The sequence below is a fragment of the Macrotis lagotis genome, chromosome 2, assembly GCF_037893015.1.
Source record: "Macrotis lagotis isolate mMagLag1 chromosome 2, bilby.v1.9.chrom.fasta, whole genome shotgun sequence".
NCBI lineage: Eukaryota > Metazoa > Chordata > Mammalia > Peramelemorphia > Peramelidae > Macrotis > Macrotis lagotis.
This window is the reverse complement of record NC_133659.1, coordinates 201,996,257-202,018,566: the sequence shown is the minus strand read 5'-3', so window position 1 is coordinate 202,018,566 and position 22,310 is coordinate 201,996,257. Positions and strand designations below refer to the sequence as shown.

Below are 22,310 nucleotides of genomic sequence, written 5' to 3'. Positions count from 1 at the left end.
GCACTGAAGGTATTTTTTCATGCAGGCAATGTATTGCCCCTTGCAATTTGGAAGGGATAACTGAAATTTTCTTTTCTGCAAAACAGGGATAGAAATTATTGTATTCACTTCACAGAGCTGTGGAACTCAAATGAGATAATGCTTTAGAGTACTTTGAAAATTTTAAAGCATCATCTAAACATCCATTCTTCTGATTAACTACTTGGAACAGGGAAGGGGTACAACCCTTGCCATCTACCCCTTCCCTGTGCCACCAAGCTAACTGTGGAATATAGTCAGAAGAATGGATGCTAAGATAGAGCTTCAAAATGCGTAAAGTATTTTGGAAAGAATTTTCAGAAGCTTAGGAAGATCTGAGTTCTAATCCAGCTTCAGACACGGACTAGCAGCATAACTATGGGCAAGTCATTTAATCATTGCCTGCCTCCATTTCCTCATCTGTAAAACAGGAATAATAACAGCATTTACCTTCCAGGATTGTTGTGACAATAGCTGCACTTTGCAAAGTTTAAAGCTATATAAACTATATAAAATTATTGCTATTACTATATTGATTATTGCTATTATTTTTATTATTACATCAAAATGACTTGAGGAAAGTCTCCAGCCCAGGGTAAATTCCCCTTTTGAAAACTTAGGAGAGGGTATAAAAAGAGTCCCCCCCCCCCCACTTTACAGAGGTTGGATAGAGGAGGGATTTCATGGCTAGAATGTCACATAAATAATGTCTGGGGTTTATTATTGTTGTGTTGTTTTGTTTTGTTTCTACAACATAATAATCTGTTCTGCTGAATTTTTTTTCTTTTCTTCTTTGTCATAAGAAAACTCTTTGTTGGGGGGGTTGGGAGAAGGAAGGTTATAAAGGGAAATATAGTTGATGGAAAAAAATTAAAATTAAAATCTATTTTAAAAAAGGGAATTTGTTGAACAACAAATTGGGCAGACAAACCAGAGGGTATTCCCCACATTGATGAGGGTCCAAACTCACTGTGGTATTTGCAGGTTAAGCCTTCTTGTTGTCCACATTACCCTGGCTATTGTTATAGGGTGGACAAGGTCATGCTCAGAGGGGGAGTCACAGAACATCCCCTTCCTTTCCAATTCCCACAGACCCTTCGGGCAGCTGGCAAGACTTACATGGTCTTCTTTGTAGTCATCATCTTTCTGGGTTCCTTCTATCTCATCAATCTCATCCTGGCAGTAGTAGCAATGGCCTATGCAGAACAGAATGATGCCACCCTGGCAGAAGAGCAAGAGAAGGAGGAAGAGTTCCAGCAGATGCTAGAGAAACTCAAGAAGCACCAGGAGGAACAGGAAAAATTGGTTAGTATTTGGGTTGGGGCACAGACTTGGGGCTAGGACACAGACCTGGAACTGGACTGACACTTCCTCTTGGGTGGAATGGTGATGAAAGAGTTTGGGGTGAGGGTAAGGGGGAAAGGATATCAGAGAAAGAGGGATGAGTAGGAGAGAAAGAGAGAGAGACAAAGAGAGCACAGAGGGGCCTTACCTGAGAACAATTCAGGGGAAATGGGATGGTATTGGTGAGAGGATGAAGAGTCCTGGACTGGAAGTCAGGAATCCTGAAGTTTTAGATTTGACTTTGCACTAGTTAATTGACTCTGATCCCAGGCAAATCTGTTCCCTTCTCTGGATCTCCTTTAAATAAAGTTGTTAAGTCAGATTAAGGGTTATCAACTTGGGATCCCTAATCTTGTTTTTTTTCAAAAATTTCTTTTATTTCCTTTTCAATATTATTGGTTTCCTTTGTTATTTTATAGATTTTATTTTATGTCTAAAATCTTCTTCTGAGAAGAGATTCATTGGCTTTACCAAACTAATAAAAGTTTGATATGATGATTTGTTAAAGATTAAGAACCCCTAAGTTAAATGATCTGAGATCTCTTCCAACTCTGATAGTCTGACAATGTATGTATTTACCTCTAGGTCAGTGTGGAACAAAATGAGATACATCTCATTGGAGAATGTGATTGTGCCTGATCGTATTAGACTAATTGTCAGGAAAAGTAAGAGGAGGGATGACCTATCTTCAGAGAATACAGGAGTTACTACAGGAGTTACTTCTCCCTTTTCATTTCAACTCATAAAGACATCACCCTTGTGATGTTATTCGTTCTCTTTGAGAATGAAGAACCAACAACAACCCACAAAGAGAAGAAACAGGAAAAAAAAGTAGAAAGGGATCTGCTCAGATTCATAGACTTGAGCCAATGTCATACTCCTTCCATTCATCCAAAATCATGCTGATTTTTAAGATGCAGGGTCAGACTATCCTACATGGTTCAGAGTAACCCAAAGTTGAGACCCTCATCTTTTTTCATATTTCTGTTACTGCTAAGCTAAGAGGAGAGTGAGTTTCAGGAAAGTTTAAGAGAAAACCTCATCTAATTCATCCTTGGTGGTCTATAGGCTCAAGCAGCCCTGGAGAGTGGTGAAGGAGATGGGGACCAGATCCAGGGGAAGGATTGCAATGGTGGACTAGATAAAGAAGAGGTACAATCTGTCCTGTGATGTAACCTGTCCCTTCAGGCTGGAGTCAGGTGGGAAGATGTCCAGCTTTGGATGGGAGATATAAAGGCAGAGGGGAGTGAAGACAGTTAATGTTGGGGCTGACCCAAGGAATTACCTCCTTATCTCAAAGTATATATGTGGGTGGGAGTGGGGTACTCCCTATTATTCAAAAGTGACAGAGCTATTAATTCATACTCTGCTCATCTCATGCTGGCATACAATTATTCTGTTTGGTGCATAGTTATACATTTAGTTCAAAGAGGGTCTGAATAATTCCTTTCTCACACAACACTTCTATTATCTTAGTCTTATTCCCAGACCTGGTATTCAGTCTATTAAAATCCCTGGTTGGGTTCTGCATAGAAGTAGGTGGCTATTCTAGGAGATGAGGAAATGCTGGCTTTACCACATCTGTGGTAAATCTCTGGCTTTACCACATCTGTGCCTTCTGACCCTTCTAATTCAACTCTTCTCCTTCTGCAGCCCCGAAGGAGACCATCCCAGAACCCCAATAGACAAAGCTGCAGCATGGAAAGTGCCGTGTCTGATGCCATGGAAGGTGAAGGGTCAATATTTTAGGACATATTTGTTAGCCACTGGTCCCTTCCTCATCTTGCCCCTTGCCACATAACTGGTCTGAGTAGTTTTGGCTTCAGGGCAAGTCAGCAAGGAAGGGCCAGGCCAAGTTGGACTTTTAGGACAACCGTAACCTAATATTGGAGCTAAAGAAATGGCTGTGATAAATATAGTCACAGCTTAGTTGGACCCAGCACTGGCCACTGGGGGCTCTGCCGGCCATTGGCTTCCGGGCAGGAATGGGGGAAGGGAGGTGACAAGGGGATGGGGAAGGACAGTCTAATAATACTAAGCAGGAAGGACCACATTTCCGGAAACCGGAAATCTCTATCCCCAAGAATTCTAGGGCAAGGGGCAAAAGTAGAGCCCTCCAAGTGCCATACTTCTCTAACCACAAGCCCAAACAGGAAGTTAGATGGAGAAATCATTACCTTTTCCAGTCAGGGCTCAGAGAAAGAAAAGGGACCAGATAATGACACAGGTGGATAGATAGGTAGACTAGTCAGAGAACTGACCCCTTCCATCTAGGCTAGGTTGTGCTGAGAAGTCATAGGGAACAAATCAAGATTATTTTCTAATCCAATTTAACAAACAGTTTTATTAAGTACCTGCTGTGGCATCAGTTATTGTGTTAGGCAGTCAAAAATCAGAGAATAATATTTTCCCTCAGGAAGTATGCATTATTCTCACTTCAGGAGAATGCTTGTGGGGTTTTTGGTGGTGATTGCTGCTACTGCTTTAACCTCATCCCTCTGCTTCAGAATGGTGAGATTTGCATCCATCAAAATTCACCATACAAAGATTTTGACAATAATCACATATACTTCTCCAATAGTTCTTCAGAGAATTTAGGATCTTACTCATGTGGAAACTCTTTTCAATGATATAGATCTCAACTCATCCACATCTTGTAGTCTGATGTGATTAGTGTCTATGTTTCATCTTAGATCCTCTATAGATTCACTATGCAAATTTACTGGAAGACTTCCCATAGGTCATCATGGTTACCAATGAGTGTAGCAATTGGGCTCTTCCTTTACTCTCTATGCCTGATTGTCCCAGCTCCTTTTCCAAAATACATAGGTTTGGAAAAGCATGCAAGTTTGGAAGGAAGGAAGAAAAGAGAGAGGAGGAAAGGAAGGAAAAAAGAGAAAGAAAGAAAAATGAAGAAAAAAGGAAAGAATAAGAAAGAAAGAAAGAAAGAAAGAAAGAAAGAAAGAAAGAGAGAGAGAGGAAGGAAGGAAGGAAGGAAGGAAGGAAGGAAGGAAGGAAGGAAGGAAAGGAAGAAGAAGAAGAAGAAAGAAAGAAAGAAAGAAAGAAAGAAAGAAAGAAAGAAAGAGAAAAAGGAGGGAGGGAAGGGAGGGAGAGAAGGGAGGAAGGGAGGAAAGAAGGAAGGAAGGAAAGAGAAAAGAGGAAGGAGAGAAGGAAGAGAAAGAAAGAGGGAGGGAAGGAAGGAAAAGAGGGAAGGAAGAAGAAGCAAGGGAAGAAAGAAGTAAGGGAGGTAGGAAAGAGGAAGGAAGGAAGAAAAGAGAGAGGAGAGAGGAAAGAAGAAAAGAAGGAAAGGGAGGAAAAGGGAAGAAAGGAAGGGGAAAGAACAAAGGGAAGAAGGAAGGAAGGAAAGAAGAGGGAAGAGGGAAGAGGGAAGGAAGGAAAGAAAGAAAGAAAAGAATGAAGAAAAGGAAAGGAAAAGAAAAAAGGGGGTAAAGGAGGAAAGGAAGGAGGAAGAAAGAAAAAGAAAGGGAGGGAAAATAGAGTTATACTTTTAGGAAGATTAATCTAGCAATGGTACCTAAGATAGATTGAAAGGGGAAAAATGAAACAAAAAGATCTACTGGGGAATTATCATAGTAGTACTACAGGTGTGAACTAATAATTAACAAAAGTAATGGCAAAGGGGCGGCTAGGTGGCGCAGTGGATAGAGCACCGGCCCTGGAGTCAGGAGGACCTGAGTTTAAATCTGGCCTCAGACATACTTAATAATTACCTAGCTGTGTGGCCTTGGGCAAGCCACTTAAACCCATTTGCCTTGCAAAAATCCTAAATATAAAAAAGGAATGGCAAGGAATAGAAGGACTCAACTTGTGCCTGGAAGAATGATGAAGACATTAGCAAAATTTGGGAAGTTAGGAGGAGAAGCATGTCAGGGAAGTCAGGAAGAAGATCCATTAGAATATGTTGAGTCTGAGACAACATCCAGGGGATGTCAAGAGATAGCTGAAATGTCAGTTGAGATATCATATGTACCCCAAAGCTGGGAGAAGGTATTCGTATGTCCTAGGCAAGGTTTTAAAGAACTTTCTTTTACCCTTTCCCACTGTCTATTTGAGGCTTTAAATTTTCATAATAGGAATTTGATTCATCACAAAATAGATACCTCCATCCCATGGAAAGTGAGATTTTTTGACATTAAAAATGTGTGGGTAAGGACAGTTAGGTGGCACAGTGGATAGAGCACTGGCCCTGGAGTCAGGAGGACCTAAGTTCAAATAACCTCAGACACTTAATAATTACCTAGCTGTGTGACCTTGGATAAGTTACTTAACCCCATTGCCCTGCCAAAAAAAATTTAAAAAGATGTGTGGACATTCACAAAAAGTTTTTTTTTTGTTTGTTTGTTTTTTAGTTTTTGCAAGGCAGTGGTGTTAAGTGGCTTACTCAAGGCCACACAGCTAGGCAATTATTAAGTGTCTGAGGTCAAATTTGAACTCAGGTACTCCTGACTCCAAGGCCGGTGCTCTATCCACTGCGCCACCTAGTCGCCCCCAACACAAAAAGTTTTAATATGTATTCCTCATTATGCTCTGCCATGGGCCACACAAGAAAGGGGCATGGGGAATTTTTGCAAAATGATTATATTATCTTATCGATATTATTGTTGTATTCATATGCATGATAAATTCTGTAATTTATTTCCTATTCATGTTGAATAAGGAGCATGGGAAGATTTACTGAAAGCCAAGATATATTGGGAGCAAAAAAGTTAAGGATCTCTGTCCTAGGTGCTGCTAATCTCATCTACTCCTAATCCAAGTCACACTTCTCCCCAATTTCCCTTCCCTAACTCCCAGGCCTAGGTGACACTTCTTTCAAATCAAAGAACTTCCTGAAGACAAGTTTTGCTGCCCTTTTGATATGCGGTTAGGGTGAAGGGGAGGTAGAAGGAGAATCCTTTCCTATTGTCATGTCCATTCACAAGGAGTACAGAAGTCTCTCTAAATGTCCTCTAGAAGAACCTAGTAATTCTTACTCCTGGTTCCTCCTCATGGGTAGAGTTTCACCATGCCCCCAGATGATTCCAAATTTAGATGGAGGGATAATGGACCTGAAACACCTTGAGCTTTCTTTTTCTTTTTTTTTTCCTTTTCCCTATCCCCAGAGTTGGAGGGGGCCCATCAGAAGTGTCCACCATGGTGGTACAAGTGTGCCCATACATTGTTGGTGTGGAATTGCTGTACTCCGTGGGTGAAGCTAAAGAAGATTGTATACCTGATTGTCATGGACCCCTTTGTGGACCTGGGCATCACCATCTGCATTGTACTCAACACACTCTTTATGGCCATGGAGCACTACCCCATGACTCCTGAGTTTGAACATGTGCTCTCTGTGGGCAACCTGGTACAGCAGGGGATGAAGGGTTGGAGGGATATCTATGGAGACGGGGAAGCAGAGGAATGGGCAGATGTGGTGAATTTCACTCAATATAGGGGATGGTGAGGGGGGACAGTCTGTAGGTGACACAAAGAATGAATGAATTGTGAAACATTCAATAAGCGTTCACTATGAGCAAAGCACTATGTTGAGTGTTGGGATACAAATTAAAAAAGTAGGCCATTCCCTGTTCTCAAGGCATGTCCATTCTAAATGAGTGGAGGTTAAACTTCTAATTCTGAATCTATAATCTATAATGGATGGGGGAAATCACATATGTAAAAAGTTTTGGCTGCAAGTCAGGTGGAAAGGTCTAGTGGTCCTTAGAGTGCAGGTGGCAAGACCTTTTATTTAGTCATTTCCATAGAGAAATCTGTATCTGCTTCTGATATTTGACAGTGCTGAGTATTTTAGAGGTGAGAACTTTTTTTAACTGAATTTTCAATAAGTGCATTCTCTTAAGAGGTATAGTTAATTAGCACAGTGGATAGACTACCAGGTCTGGAGTCAGGAAGACTCATCTTTTTTGAGTCCAAATTTGACCTCAGACATTTCATAACTAGATGATCTTGGGTCAATCACTTCACCCTGTTTGCCTTAGTTTCCTCATCTGTAAAATGAGTTGGAGAAGAAATGGCAAATCACCCCAGTATTTCTGCAAAGAAAATCCCAAATAGGGTCCTGAAGAGTTGGACATGATTGAATATGACTGAACAACAACAAATACTCACTCAGGTGGTAGACCCTGAAATACCTGAAGAGAGAGTTATCAGGTCCAATCTTCATGAAGTTATCAGGTCCAATTTTCTTCTCTGGAGGAAGGTTATAGGGAACTTGACTGGAAGCAGAGTTGGGAGTCAGGGTAAGAGAGACTTTCTATTCCTGGGTTCTTGGGTTTTTATCATAGAGATAACAAAGCATGACTCTGCTTCTTATCTTCACTATGGATGGTCATGTGGAACTTGGGCAAGTTACTTCTTTTAGGACTTCAGTTTCTTCATCTTTAAAATGAGGGGGTTGGATTATTCAGATGATTTCTGAGGTTCCTTCTAGCTCTAAACTTCTAAGCTGCATCTGAAAGTGTCTGGAAGATGTCTGTAATAGTGTAGATGATGGTATGGATATGTGGATGTCTGTGGGAAGGTCCTGAGGAAGTATCAAGAGTTATGTATAGTTATGTGTGATGGTTCTTGATGATAACTGGGCAACCTAGGTCATTGAAAGCATGATGGGTCTTTAGAATTAGACTGTCTTGGAGAAGGGGATCCATGTCTCAGGGTCCTGGCCCTTTCCTAGAACAGGAGATACAATTCTGTACAAATGATGCACAGAGTGATTATGACACATGCAGGTTCCCAGAAGGAGAGATAAGAGTGCCTAGGAATTATTGGGCTCCAGAGTCTCCTCTTTTTCCACTCTCTAGTCCTAAAGTTTCCAGGCTTGCCTGCCAGTCTGCCCCAATTTCCCTTCCCCACCCTCCCTCTCTATTGTTGACATGCACTGATCTCTGTGCTTATCCCCTCACCATTAGAAGCATTAGCACCTCATTCCCAGCCCTTGCTGGGAGCCAGGCCCAGACAAAGGGAAGCTGAGCCTACTCTGGTCCTTGCCTTAGCTCCTACTACAATGGATTTGGGGAGGGATGGGTCCTGAAAAACCTCCTCTGTGGGGAGACAAGAGATACCAAGGAAGAATGGGAATCAGGTCTGGGTCTAGAGAAAAGCTCATAAAGCCCTGTATGTCTACAGGGTGAGAACTAGGGTATAAATGGAGTGACAAGCAAAAGAACTGGGATGGTCAAAGAGGCCCCGAGGAATTTCCCTCCAGAGATACAGGATCAGGTCTGGAAATGGGTTTTCCCTTTGATTAAGCCACACAGCTGCTTTAGGGTGTGTTCCTCTGGTTGGTCCCTGAACCTTTGCAGTTTTCTATGATCTGGGCATCTGCTCTGCCTAAAGAAGACTCCCCAGAGAGGGCTTGAGGCAGGTGGGGAAAGAGGCCCTTCTGAAGGCCTGAGTCCCTAGGTTATGGTTTGAGCTCTCTCCTCTGACAGCTTTGAGGCTAAGCAGCTCAAATCCCAGGATGAAATAAGGATCAGAAACCTAACTGATACTCACAGGGGCTAGGGCTTTTGAAAAGGGGGGTTCCAGTTCCCTCATCTATTCCCCACTCTACCCTAGAGGGTACCTCCCCGCCCAAATCTCATCTCAGGCGTATAAAGTCAACAGCACCTGAAGTTTAATCAAGAAAAGAATTCTTTGGGTCCACACCAAATTTTCTCTGTGTTCTTTGTACATAATGCTTGTTGAATTCAGGTGCTGAGCCAGGGTGCAGAAGCCTCTGGGACCATGCCCATCTCTGCTCTCTTGCCACTGTTTCCTTCTAAGCCTAGGAAATAAATTGCTGCTAAGGCTCACAGCCCTGGGACCCCTTCTCTGATGTCTTGTGGTTCTCTGGAAACTGTAAGGAAGTGGAAAGGGAAAGGAAGGGAATATATCTTTATACTGCCCTATTATATGCTGTATACTGTACAATATTGTCCTATTTGATCCTGGGAGGGAAGTGCTATTGCTATTTTCATTTTATAGTTGAGGAAACTAAAGCAAGGTTAAGTGACTTGCCTAGAGTCACACAGCTCATAAATGTCTGAAGCAGGATTTGAACTCGGGTTTTTCTGATTCTAAATCCAGTACACCATCAGTTATTGAAGTGTACAGCTCTGGTGTACACATCTCTGGGTTTCCTTTCTTGATGTCTTAAAGTGATTCATAATCCAAAAGGAGAGAATTCTAAAGGAGTAAACTAGGAAAGGGGATTTCTGGCAGTCATTGTATGCATGAGCAAGAAGGGGTCTTTCTGTGAATGGAGGGGAAGAGATTAGGTTGTGATTGTTGTGATTCTGATTGTTCTTCCAGGTTTTCACAGGCATCTTCACTGCAGAGATGGTGCTGAAGCTGATTGCAATGGATCCCTACGAATACTTCCAGCAGGGATGGAACATCTTCGACAGTTTTATTGTCACCCTGAGCCTGGTGGAGCTGGGACTGGCCAATGTGCAAGGGCTATCTGTGCTTCGATCCTTCCGCTTGGTACGTGCCTATCCAGAGAGTGCCCAGGAGTCCCCTCCACCATTATGCTGGGGACTTCTGATGGTGAGAAACATGTCTCCTTTTTCAACTGGGAGCTCTCTGAGGGCAGGAACTTTGCCTTCTACTTCAGACTGAGAGATTTTGGACAGTGTTTCTTCATAGTACCGGGGTCTCCTAATGTTAGGAATAATGTCTCCCTTATTGAACTGGGAGCACCCTGAAGACAGGGCCTACACTTTACCCAGTAGGATTGTGAACTCTACAAGAGCTGGTACAATGTCTCCCCTGTCCCCATCATTTCATAGAACCACCTTAATTTTTAAAATTGGGCAACTGGGTGTTGCAATGTAAAGAGCTCCAAGTTTGGAGACAGGAAGACTCTTATTTCTGAGTTCAAATCTAGCCTCAGATACTTACTAACTGTGGGACCCTGGGCAAGTCACTTTACCCTGTTTGCCTCAGTTTCTCATCTGTAAAGTGAACTAGAGAAGAAAATGGCAAACTACTTCAATATCTTTATCAAAAAACAAACAGAAAAACAAATCCACATGGGTTCATCAAGATTCATACAACTGATAAATGACTGAACAATAACTTCCTGACCTGAGGTTCACTGTTCTATCCAATGTCCACTTAGTTGTCTAATGTGCTGTACTAAGTTCAAGGGAAGATATAATGATAATTAGAACACATTGCCTGCCCATGTAGAACTTAAAATTTAGCATGGGGCATATGATGCAAATATTCAATATTATGCAATAAGTATATAATAACTATGATGATGAATAAATTATAATAACACTACTAAGAAGTACAAAATCTTATTGGAGGCTTGATTATTTCTAATTGTGGTCAGGGCAAGGAAGGCTTTCTGGAAGTGTCATTTGAAATGGAGCTTGAAGGATGGGTAAGATTTCAAAAGTTAGAAATAGAATATTCTTAGAATAGACAAGAAATTGAGGAGTATAACCAAAAACAATAGACACGGGAGATGGATTGTCCCATCTTTATGTCTACATAAGACTCTCAGGTAATAGTAACTAATGCAGTATGGATAGAGCATGGAGGAGAGAAATGTGAAATAAGACTGAAAAAGTGACTAGACAAAAGGTTTTGATGCTTGCCTGAGGAGTTTGAACTTTATTTAGTAGGCTCTAGGGAGATATGAAAGGGTTTTGAGCATGGGGCTAACATGATCAGAACTGTCATTATGGAAGATTGGAGAAGAAAGAGCCTGGAGGGTTGGGTTTAGAAAATCATCTTCTAGGGTAGTGGCAATGAGAATAAAAAAGAAGTGACATTACAGAGATAGAAGCAACTGGACTTGGTAACTGGACACAAATTGTGAACTCCTCAAAGACAAGCATCTGTAAAATGAGTTGGAGGAGTTGGAAAACCACTCTAGCATCTTTGCCAAGAAAATCCCAAATAGGGTCACAAAGAGAACACAGTTGAAATGACTAAATAACAATCAACTTGACAACTCATTCATTCTCTATCTGGAGCTCAGTTTCCTTTTCTGTAAAACGAGGGGACTGGATTAAATGATCTTTAATGTCCCAGCTTTAAACCCTATGATAATTGGTTAACAGCAGTACTTGAACTAAAATCTTTGCCTTTTGGCCCCACCTCCATCCCATATTGATACTCTTTCCTATTTCTATCAAGATAGGAACTCCTAGAGGATGGGGACAAATGATTTTTCACAGGCAAGAGGGATGTGTACTCCATCAGACTAGGATTTCATCAAAGATGGAGACCATATTTCTCCTCTACATACTTATATATTTCTCCCTATCCCCAGATGAGAGTCTTCAAACTGGCCAAGTCCTGGCCCACATTGAATATGCTCATCAAGATCATTGGCAATTCTGTGGGGGCCTTGGGGAACCTGACACTGGTGTTGGCCATCATCGTCTTCATCTTCGCCGTGGTGGGAATGCAACTCTTTGGGAAGAGCTATAAGGAGTGCGTGTGCAAGATTGATTCTAACTGCAGTCTACCCCGCTGGCACATGCATGACTTCTTCCACTCCTTCCTCATTGTCTTCCGAATCCTATGTGGCGAGTGGATCGAGACCATGTGGGATTGTATGGAGGTAGCCGGGCAGCCCATGTGCCTCACTGTCTTTCTCATGGTCATGGTCATTGGGAATCTTGTGGTGAGTAATGGAGAAAGGGAACTTCTATGTTTCCATAAAATCATAGATTACTAGAGGTAGAAAGAACTTTTGAGATCATCTATCTAGTTCAGCCTGGCTCTTTTAATGGAAGAGAATGAGAATTTGAGGAAAATATGACCTGTTACATGGCTGAAATACAGATCTCCTGATTCCCTTTTGCAATATTGTATTGCCTGTTGTCAGATATATCCTCATCCTTCCAGTTTCTCTTACTCCCTTATTCCAGTGAGAACCTGGAAATGGGTCAAAATGGAATTTTCTCTTCCCTCCCCCAATACCAAGCTCCATCTGTTCCCTATGAGTCAGGGTTTGGTATGTGGGATTTGTTTGGGAAGAGGGGCAGGAGATGGTTGGAAGAGGGAAGGGAATACAGCAAAGGTTGGGGCACATTGTCCAGTTGAACAATATTTAATTGGTGTTTGTAAAGAGGAGACTTGTCACCTCCCAACCCCAGAGGCATCTCTTGCCCAAAGTAATAGCACAGCTCTCATTCAAATTACATCACTAGGAATTCTTTGTAACCTAGCACAGCAGACAGACACACTTGGGTACTAGCCCCATGTGAAAAAAGGGGCACCCAACTCTTGCTGTCTGCTGAGCCTTGCCACGTGCTGTATACCCAGCTGACCTTCTGTGATGGTGGTGGTGGAGGGGCTCATTCCACATGTGTGAAATTCTTGGGTTGCTGGTCAGCATCTTTCAAATGCTTTTCAAATGCTGATCTCTGGGTGGGGAGAGGGAGAAGGTACCACTGTGGGAAGAGGAAAGGGGAGATTCCCAAGGTCCCCACAGGTAGTAGGAAAGAAGAAACTTTAGACTGGTTCTAGAAGGCAGTCACTGTCTTTAAAGGAGTATAAAGAAAGAAGTTTGTGTTATAAAGGGGAGGAAGGAGAAAAGCAAGAAAAAAAGGGTTTTCAGCAACAACCTAAGCTAGAACTTACATAGAGCTTGTTTTTATGGATTATTTTGCTTAATCTTCACAATAACCTGTGAAGCAGATATAATTATTATCTCCCATTTTAAAGATGAGGAAATGAAGGCCAAAATAAGGCTGAGTAAATAATTGAGACTGGATTTGAACTCAGGTCATCCTGGTTCTCAGTTCAACATTATTTATGCCCCATCTCCAATTCTAACATTCTCTATCAGTGGACTGAATCTTGCACTCAGGGAGACCTGAGTTTGAATTTAGCCTCAGATACTTACTAAATATTTGACCCTGGACAAGTCACTCTACTCCTGTTTGCCTAAATTTCCCAATATTTACTTCTTGGGGTTATTATGAAGATCAAGAGTAGAGATAACTGTAGTGTGTTGACCAGTGCCTGGTATATATTAAGCACTATATAAATATTGTTATCATTATTAATACTATTATTATCATTATTATTGGGGGTTTTGCAAGGCAATGGGGTTAAGTGGCTTGCCTAAGGCCACACAGCTAGGTAATTATTGAGTGTCTGAGACTGGATTTGAACCCAGGTACTCCTGACTCCAGGGCCGGTGTTCTATCCACTGCACCACCTAGCTGCCCCTTATCATTATTATTGTTAGAGAGACTCTGGGAGCAGGTGTAGACTTTGACTTTACCCCCCCAAGACCTTAGGAACCCTGTTCTCTGTAACCCCTTACTATGACTTTATCCCCCTCCCAGAAAGAAGGATTTTTGAAGCGAAGGCTTTGGGGGATGAGTAGTGATATGTTATCTGGACCTGTAATTTCTTGGATTCAGGGATTCCTTTCCAATAAGAAAATAACTTCTGTCAATGCAAATCAGCAACTGTTCTGCAATTTATAGAATCACAGAATTCCTTGGGGGCACTTACCAGTGACTTACCCAATGTATCTGAAGCAGTCCTTGAAGACAGATTTTCCCAGACTCTAATCCTGCTGTAGCAAGAAGGTAACAGTATGAATGAGGATGGAGTCACAGATCTAGAGAGCAGGAAGGGGACTCAAAGGCCATCTAGGGCAACCTCCTTGTTTTATGGATGCGAAAACAGAACCCCAAGGAGGTTGTGATCTGCCCAGGATCTTGTAGACAGTAAACTTCCAAAGTAAACTCATGTCTTCTGATTCTGGAATCAGTCTTCTTTCCACTATACCATTCCAGGGAGAATGTATATTTGTGCCACTATTTGTCAGAATACAAGCCTGAGTGTATGTGTTGGTCTTCCTAGAATCATGGGATGTAGAGTTGAAAGAGAGAGATGGCAGAGATAGTCTGTTCTCACCAGAACAAGATTCAAGGAGAATGTTCCTTCAGGTTTTGGAAGAGCTGTCACGTAGTGAAGAAATGGGTAAATTTTTTTTAGTTTGGCCCCAGGGGCAGAACCAAAGGGGTTTGGAAACTGCAAAAAGGAAATTTTAGACTAGAAGGCAAGGAAATTTTTAACACAATTTTTGCTAACCATACGTAGAATGGGCTGCTTCGGGAGGTGGTGGGTCCTCCCATCTTGGAGGTTTTCAAACAGAGACTAAATGGCTACTTGTTGGGTCTATCATGGCAGAGATTTCATTCTTGTATGGACTGAATTAGGGCAGCTAGGTGGTGCAGTGAAAGAACTCAGAGCCCAAAATCAGCAATCCTTTTTATGAGTTCAAATCTAGCCTCAGACATATCACACATATCACACAGCTGTGTGATCGTGACCAAATCACTTAACCCTGTCTGTCTCAGTTTCCTCATCTGTAAAGTGAGTTAAAGAAGAAAATGGCAAACCACTCCAGATTCTTTGTCATTAAAACCCTAAATGGAGTCATGAAGAATGAGATATGACTGAAGACAATAAAACAAAAATGCCTTAAATTAGGTTCCTGCTGAGGTTCCTTTCAACTTTCAAGTTCTGTGATATAGTTCAATACCCATCATTTTATAGATGAGAAACTAGAGACTTATCTAAAGTCACATCAAAAGAATTTCAAATCCTGTGGTATTTTTATGTATTATCATGTCAATTAATCATGATAAGGCAATATAGTGCTGTAGAATAAGTATATTATGTGGGCACAGTGTTTGTCAACCAGTGGTTCACTGTGTATTCTAGATCTGTGAATGCTTGTGTGTTGGTGTATGTCATCTTCATCATCATCATAATACATTGAAAGTTTATATCATTATTATCCCTACTTTACTGGTATTTGGGGTATATCATTGTGAGTTGTTTGGGGGGAAGGAAGGAAGGAAGGAAGGAAGGAAGGAAGGAAGGAAGGAAGCAAGGAAGGAAGGAGACCATGATGCTTATAATGCAACAAACATTGAAGTGCCATTCTAGGTGTGGTGGGGACTAAGCAAAATGAAAAACAATCCCTGGCCAAAAGGAATAGCTTTGGAGGATACAACATGCCTTGGAAGTGTATATCTGTATATATTTTATATGTACCAGGGAAAGAAGGAGATACATTGGCAGGAGTGGTGATGCTGTCTGGCTGCAGTGTTCAGGAATCTCACAAGAACACACCTCCCATGCCAAGACTCTCCCAGGTCCATTCTGGTTTAGCCCTTTGGTTCAAGAGTCTCAAAGACTGAAGGAGAGGCCAGGGGCATTGTGATGATGGAGCTATAGTTCCCCCCTCCCTCACCCCTTCTCCGGGCTAGGTCATCTCACCAGAAGGAGGTGGGCAACAGGTGTGTGTCTGGAGGAAAATATACCAGCAGCTGTAGGGACCTGGTGCTGCCCCCCCACTGCCCCCCCTGTGTCTACTGTCATTTCCTTTGGGTTATTATGGGAGAAGGAGAGGAAGTAACTCAGAATGACACAGTAACCCAGCCCAGTCCCTGGCCCTACAGCAGTACCTAGTGTGTGAGTAGCTCTCTTCAGTCACACTCCACTCACCCACCCCACTCTCTCTCTCACATACACATACACACACACACACACACACATGTGCACGCACGCACACACGCCCTACTCTGACTGAAGCAGCTATTTATGTACCAAAGCAAGAACCGTGTGCAAACCCTGCTGACCCAGAGAGCAGCTAATTCCCATCTCATATGTGTTTCTGGCAACTGGTGGCCACTCCTCCCCCTACCCCAGCCCCCTTCTCTCCCCTCCTTGACAGCTGGGAGCCTTGATTTTGCCTGCTCTACAGGATCAAAGACAAGCAAGGGAGAGGGGCAGGGAAAGATAGGGGCAGAGAGCAAGGGCAGAGGAAGGGAGAGACAGGAATTAGATCCAGGGAAAGATGAGGCAGGGGAAGGGACACTGAGGTATGGGGTAGAGACATGGGACAGAGGTGGAGGTGAATGGGAGTAGAGATCATAGGCAGGGTCAAGGGGGAATGGGAGCAAAGAGGAGGGGAAGGGAAGATTGGGGCAAAGAGAGGGGGCAAGAACAAGTGGAAGATGGAACAGAGATAAGGGAGAGGGATACAGACAAGAGATAGGGGTAGGGAAAGAGAGGCAGAGACAAGAGGCAAGGACAGGGAGGAAAAGGGGCACAGACAAGGAACTGGATTCAGAAGAGGATAGGGATAGAGACAAGGAGTAGAGAGAAAAGGGGAGAAGACAAGGGACAGGGCATAGGGAAGGACAGAGCAGAGTCAAAAAGGACAGTGTAGAGAAAAAGCCAGGGGCAAAGAAGAACAGAGACAAGGAGGGAGAACAGAGTCAACTGACCAGATGCCAAGGGATTCAGAAGGAGAGTCCTCCCAGAAACTGAGTCCAGCTAACTCTGCTTCCCTGTAGCCCTTTGCTCCTAGCTCTACCCTACAAGGAAAAGCAAATTACATCTAAAATCATGTTCCCTGTGACAGCCTCTTAAATACTTGAAATTGGCTTCCCATGCCCTTCCTATTCCTCTTCTGTAGGCTAATCATCTCTGCTTCCTTCAATTGATCCCCATATGACCCAGGTTCATTATATTTGCTAACTAGTTATTCCCTCTGCTCATGACCTCAAGCTTATCAATGACTTTCTTAAAACATGGCTTCCCACAACTAAACACAACATTCTAGAAGAGTATAGCAGGTCCATCACCTCCTTAGCCTTGCTACTATTCTTAATGCAGCCTAAAACTGACTTAGATTTTTTATTTTTATATATCACACTAGTGACATTTGATAAGATTTCAGTCCTCCAAACACAAACAAAAACAACCCCAACTCTTTTGCAGAGAAAATGCTATTCCTTAGGAATTGGCAAGGAGAAAAAGTAAGGGAGTAAAGCTTTCCAAGTACAGGAATGAAGTAAACAAAGGTACAGATGAATTCAGGTAGTTACTTAGCTGACTTAGCTAAAGCAGAGAGACTGAGTCAGAGCATAATTGGAGGGTCATCCTGGGACATGGGAAATCAGGATTATAACCAGAGGGTATGGGATTGAGGACAAAACATAACCAACATAATCAGTGTTCTCAGATGAAAACATATTTAGTAAATTTCAAGGGTAGTCTGGAGTAAACTCTAAAGGGTGTGTGGTAATGGTTCAGACCACTAGAGTTCTCTTCCCCTTCTCTTTATATGCTTTTGTTGTTGTTCAGTCATGTGAGAATATTCGTGACCTGTTTTGGGGTAAAGATACTGGAAGGGTTTGTCATTTCCTTCTCCAGATCATTTTACAAATCAAGAAACTGAGGCAATCAGGGTTAAGTGATTTGCCCAGAGTCACACAGCTAGCAAACTCAGGTCCTTCTGATTCCAGGACCAGCACTCTATCCATTGCACCATTTAACTGCTTCTATTGGTTTAGAATATTAAGAGATAACTTGCTCAGGGTCACACAACCAGAGGTAAAACTTGAACCCAGGTCTTCCTGGTTTTGAGGACAACTCTTCATCCACTGCAATATAGGGCCTTTCACCTAAACCTTAACCTTTAGCACCAATCTCACTCACTGCCTCCCTGAAGCTCTAGCTTCAGTGGGAATCTGTGGTAGTCCTCCTACATACTCCCAAGAAGTGGAAGAGGGGATGAGAAAAGAGGGAGATGTGAATGAGGTATCTTCAGAAGGCTTCCAGCAGAGGGGATTGGCTACAGATGTCAGGATCCTTAGAAGGAGGTGGAGGAAGTAACTTGAAATGGGAGAGGCTGCATAGCATAATGGATAGAGTACCAGATTTAGAGTTAGGAAGACTAAGGCTCAGATTTTGCCTTAGACATTTAATAGCTTTGTGATTTTGAACAAGTCTCTTAACCTGTTTGCCTCAGTTTCCATATCTATAAAATGAAGGTACTGGACTCAATAACCTAAAAGGTCTCCTTTGAATTCTAAATCAAACATCTCCTTTAATTTAAACATCTTTTTTTACACTATATCATACTGAATCCTAAAATAAAAAAACAGAACAGAAAAGGGGGATATGGGGAAATAGACATTACCAGACACGTGGGATGAATTCATTGCCACAGCTGGACATGAAATAATAACTCTTTGTTGTCGCAGCTGGATATGGAATGTTAGCTCTGAGCTTCCAAGCAGCCAAGACAAAAAGGGATAAATTTGGGTTTATTTATTTATTTATTTATTTCTCATTTTCTGGTTATAGGGTCACAGACAGAGCTAGAAAGGAAAGACCATATAGTTAATTTTTTGGAAGTGAAATCTGACAACTAGACAGAGAAGGTGACTTCTTTAGGGTTGTGACTAACTGGTAGCAAAGCCAGGATTAGAAACCAAATGTCCTGACTTGATGGGACCATAAGTAAACATGAATGAATTCACATATTCAAATACAATAAATATGCATAATCATGTAAGGCAAATTCTTACATTGGCCATTTCCAGTAATCTACATCCTATTCTATACCATGAGTATAGCATCCCTCTGTCAGAAGTTAAGTAACCTTCATTGTTCCTCAAAATCATGGATTGTGACTGTAACTGGTAAGAGTTCTCGAATCTATCACAATTCTTTGTCTTTACAATGTTACATATTATTGTATAAACTGCTCTCCTCACTGCATTCTGCATCAGTTCCTACTTCCCAAATTTTGCTGCCTTTCATTATTTCTTTTTTTGTTGTTTTTGTTTTTTCAAGGCTATTTGAGTTAAATGACTTACCCAAGGTCACAACAGCTAGGTAATTACTGAGTGTCTGAGATTGGATTTGAACTCAAGTCCTCTTGACTCCAAGGGCAGGTGCTCTATCCACTACAACACTCAGCTGCCCCCTTTCATTATTTCGTATGGAACATAAGTATTTCATTTAAATTCATATACCATTATTTGTTCAATCATTCCTGAGTTTGACAGGTACTGCTTTAGTTTCCAATCTTCTACTACTAACAAAAAAGTACTACTATAAATATTTTTTGGTACATGTGAGTTACTTTTTTTCTTTCTTTAATCTCTTTATGGTATCATTCTCTTTTTTTTTAGATTTTTTTGCAAGGCAATGGGGTTAAGTGACTTGCCCAAACCCACACAGCTAGGTAATTATTAAATGTCTGAGGCCGGATTTGAACTCAGGTATTCCTGACTCCAGGGCCGGTGCTCTATCCAGTGCTCTATCCGTTGTGCCACCTAGCTGCCCCTCTTTATGGTATTATCCTAAGAGTGGTATTTTGTTGTTTTATTGAGAAAACTGAGGTAGAGTTAAGTGACTTGCTCAGGGTCACACAACTAGTAAATGTCTGAATTCAGATTTGAACTTTGCCACCTAGTTGCTCCAGGATTGGCATAGCTGGGTTAAAGGATATATATTATTTACTGACTTTAGATACATAGTTCCAAATTGTTTTACAGATTATCTAGTCCAATTCACAGCTTCTCCCACAGTGTATTAATATGCTTGTTTTCCTGCAGCTCCTCCAGCACTTATTGTCTTTTTTGGTCATCTTTGCCAATCTGAGAGCTATGAAGTAGAATCTTAGAGTTGCTTTCATTTTCATTTCTCTAATTCCTAGTGATTTAGAGAATATTTTCATGTGACTGTTGATAGCTTAAATGTTTTCATTTGAGAGAACTACTTCTTCATATCCTTTGACATTTATCAATTGGAGGATTCTGGTCCTTAATTCAAGAAGGAATTTATCCCAAGGAAACTTCCAGAAGTGATAGTGGTCAGAATAATGGAAATGTCTTCAACTATAATTTGTCATGAGATATTTGAAATATTCATTTCTGAGGTCCATTCTTTTCTTATTTTTTGATTAATTTAGCACTTTATTTTCTCCAATAATATGTAAAAACAATTTTTCATTCATTTTTAAAGTTCTGAGTTCCAAATTCTCTCCTTCCTTTCCCACCCTCCCATATTGAGAAGGTAAATAATTTGATATAGGTTATCCATGTGTAGTCATGCAAAACATATTTCCATATTAGTCATGCTATAAAAGAAACCATAGATTCAAAAACCCCCTCATGAAAAAAGGATGCTACAATTTGTATTCAGACTCCATTAGTTCTTTCCCTGGAGATAGATAGTATTTGTCATCTTAAGTCTTTCATAGTTGTCTTGGTTCTTTGTATCCCTGAGAAGAGCTAGGTCACTCATAGCTGATCATCTTATAATATGCTGTTATTGTATTCAGTGTTCTCCTGGTTCTCATCTCACTTTGCATCTGTCCGTGTAAGTCTTTCCAGGTTTTTCTGAGAGTATTCTACCCATCATTTCTTTTAGCACAATAGTATTCCTTTACAACTAGATACCACAACTTTTTCAACCTTTCCCCAATTGATGGGCACTCTTGAAGTTATAAGATTAAAGCCACATCTGTAGAGGAGTCAGTGGATGAGACAAAGAACAGATGGTTAGGGAAGCTGGAGGAATATAAAGAGAGTATGGTATCCTAGAACACGAGGTGACAGGGAGACAAAAAGAGATTTAAGAAGGAATAGAGAATGGCCAGTAGTATCAAAGTACCAAGGGTTAGAGAGAGTAAGCATTAGATTTAGCCATGGAGCAGTAGTTGGCAGTCTTTTTAACAGTTCAGTTGGAACAGAATTTTGGCAAACAGCCGGAGCTTCAGGGTTTATTCTCTTTTATTAGGAATGAGGAAATGGAGACCACCCTTCCCAGAAGTGGAGCCAGGAAAGACAAGATACAAATGAGACAGGTGCTGTTGGGAATGTTTTCTTTTAGAAAGCAGCACAGTCTAGTGGGAAGAGTGTTGGGCTTGTAATCAGGAAACCTGAGTTTGAATCTTAGCTGTGACATTTACTAGCTATGTGACTTTGGACAAGTTGCTTTCAAATCATTGAGATTAAGTTCTATCCCATCTTGTTATAATGGATATATTTATATTTCTTTAATAGACAAGATGAAATAATGGATAGAGAACTGACTTTTAAAGTCAGGAAGAACTGGGTTCACTACTTGAGATACCAACTCGCTAGAGGACCCTGGACAAATCATGTAACCTCCCTGTGTGCTAAGAAACTTTCAAAGTTTTAAAAAAGTGTTCTGTGGAGTTTTCTTATTCAGGAATTCTCCTTACTAATGAAACCTACCCCAATCCCTAATAATACTAATACTACAAGTAAAGAGGCAAGTAGGTGGCTCAGTAGATGGAACACTGGGAATGAAAGAAAGACCAGAATTCAAAGATCACCTCAGATACTCACTAGCTGTGTGATCCCAAGAAAGTTTCTAAATCTCTCTCTGTTGACTCAGTTTCCTCATTTATAAAATAAGATTAGAAGAGACCTTATCTCCCAGAGTCATTATAAAGACAAAATGAGAAAAAAATTATAAATTTATAAATCTTAAAGTTCTATGTAAAAGCTAGTTTATTATTATTATTTGTTATCATTTTTATTATTATTACTCCCTTTTTTCACAGGATAATGATGAGGAGAATGCTTTGCAAAACTTAGTGATTTGTGATGAGTAGCATTATTTACTAGAGCAATTAAGTAGTGCCATGGATAGTGTTAACCTTAGAGTCAGAAAGAGTCATCTTCTTAAATTCAAATCTGGCCTCAGACGCTTAGTAGCTTTGTCATCCTCAGTTTCCTCATCTGGAAAATGAGTTGGAGAAGGAAAAGGAAATGGAAAAACCACATCAAAATTTTGCCAAGAAAACCCCCAAAAATGGAGTCACAAAGAATTAGACATTTCTGAAAGGATTGAACAAAGCCCTACTTACTACTTGTTACAGTAATATAAGGAAAATATATATGTAGATACATCAAGGATTTCTGATGGTTTTCATATGAAATATTCCTCTTCCAATGCCAGTGGTAATTCTCAAACTTTTTTTTTTTAACATAAGGTCTTAGAGAGTTGCCATGGTAATACAACTTTTAAATAGGCCAACTCTAGTTTTCTATTTATCATGACCCTGCCTCTCTCAGGTATATCTAGGCATGTTTAAAGGAGGACTAACTGGAGGTGGA

At 41.1% G+C, this 22,310-nt stretch overlaps 1 protein-coding gene across 3 annotated transcripts in view; it reads left to right on the top strand.

The window, feature by feature from the left end:
* Positions 1-22,310, top strand: part of SCN4A (sodium voltage-gated channel alpha subunit 4) — a 93,698-nt gene that overhangs the window by 43,148 nt on the left and 28,240 nt on the right. For all 3 annotated transcript variants that reach the window (XM_074224475.1, XM_074224474.1, XM_074224476.1), the window contains exons 11-16: positions 1,111-1,323; positions 2,431-2,514; positions 3,016-3,091; positions 6,486-6,724; positions 9,673-9,846; positions 11,651-12,007. In XM_074224475.1, the coding sequence (XP_074080576.1) occupies positions 1,111-1,323; positions 2,431-2,514; positions 3,016-3,091; positions 6,486-6,724; positions 9,673-9,846; positions 11,651-12,007 (1,143 nt within the window). The remainder of the gene's footprint in view (positions 1-1,110; positions 1,324-2,430; positions 2,515-3,015; positions 3,092-6,485; positions 6,725-9,672; positions 9,847-11,650; positions 12,008-22,310) is intronic.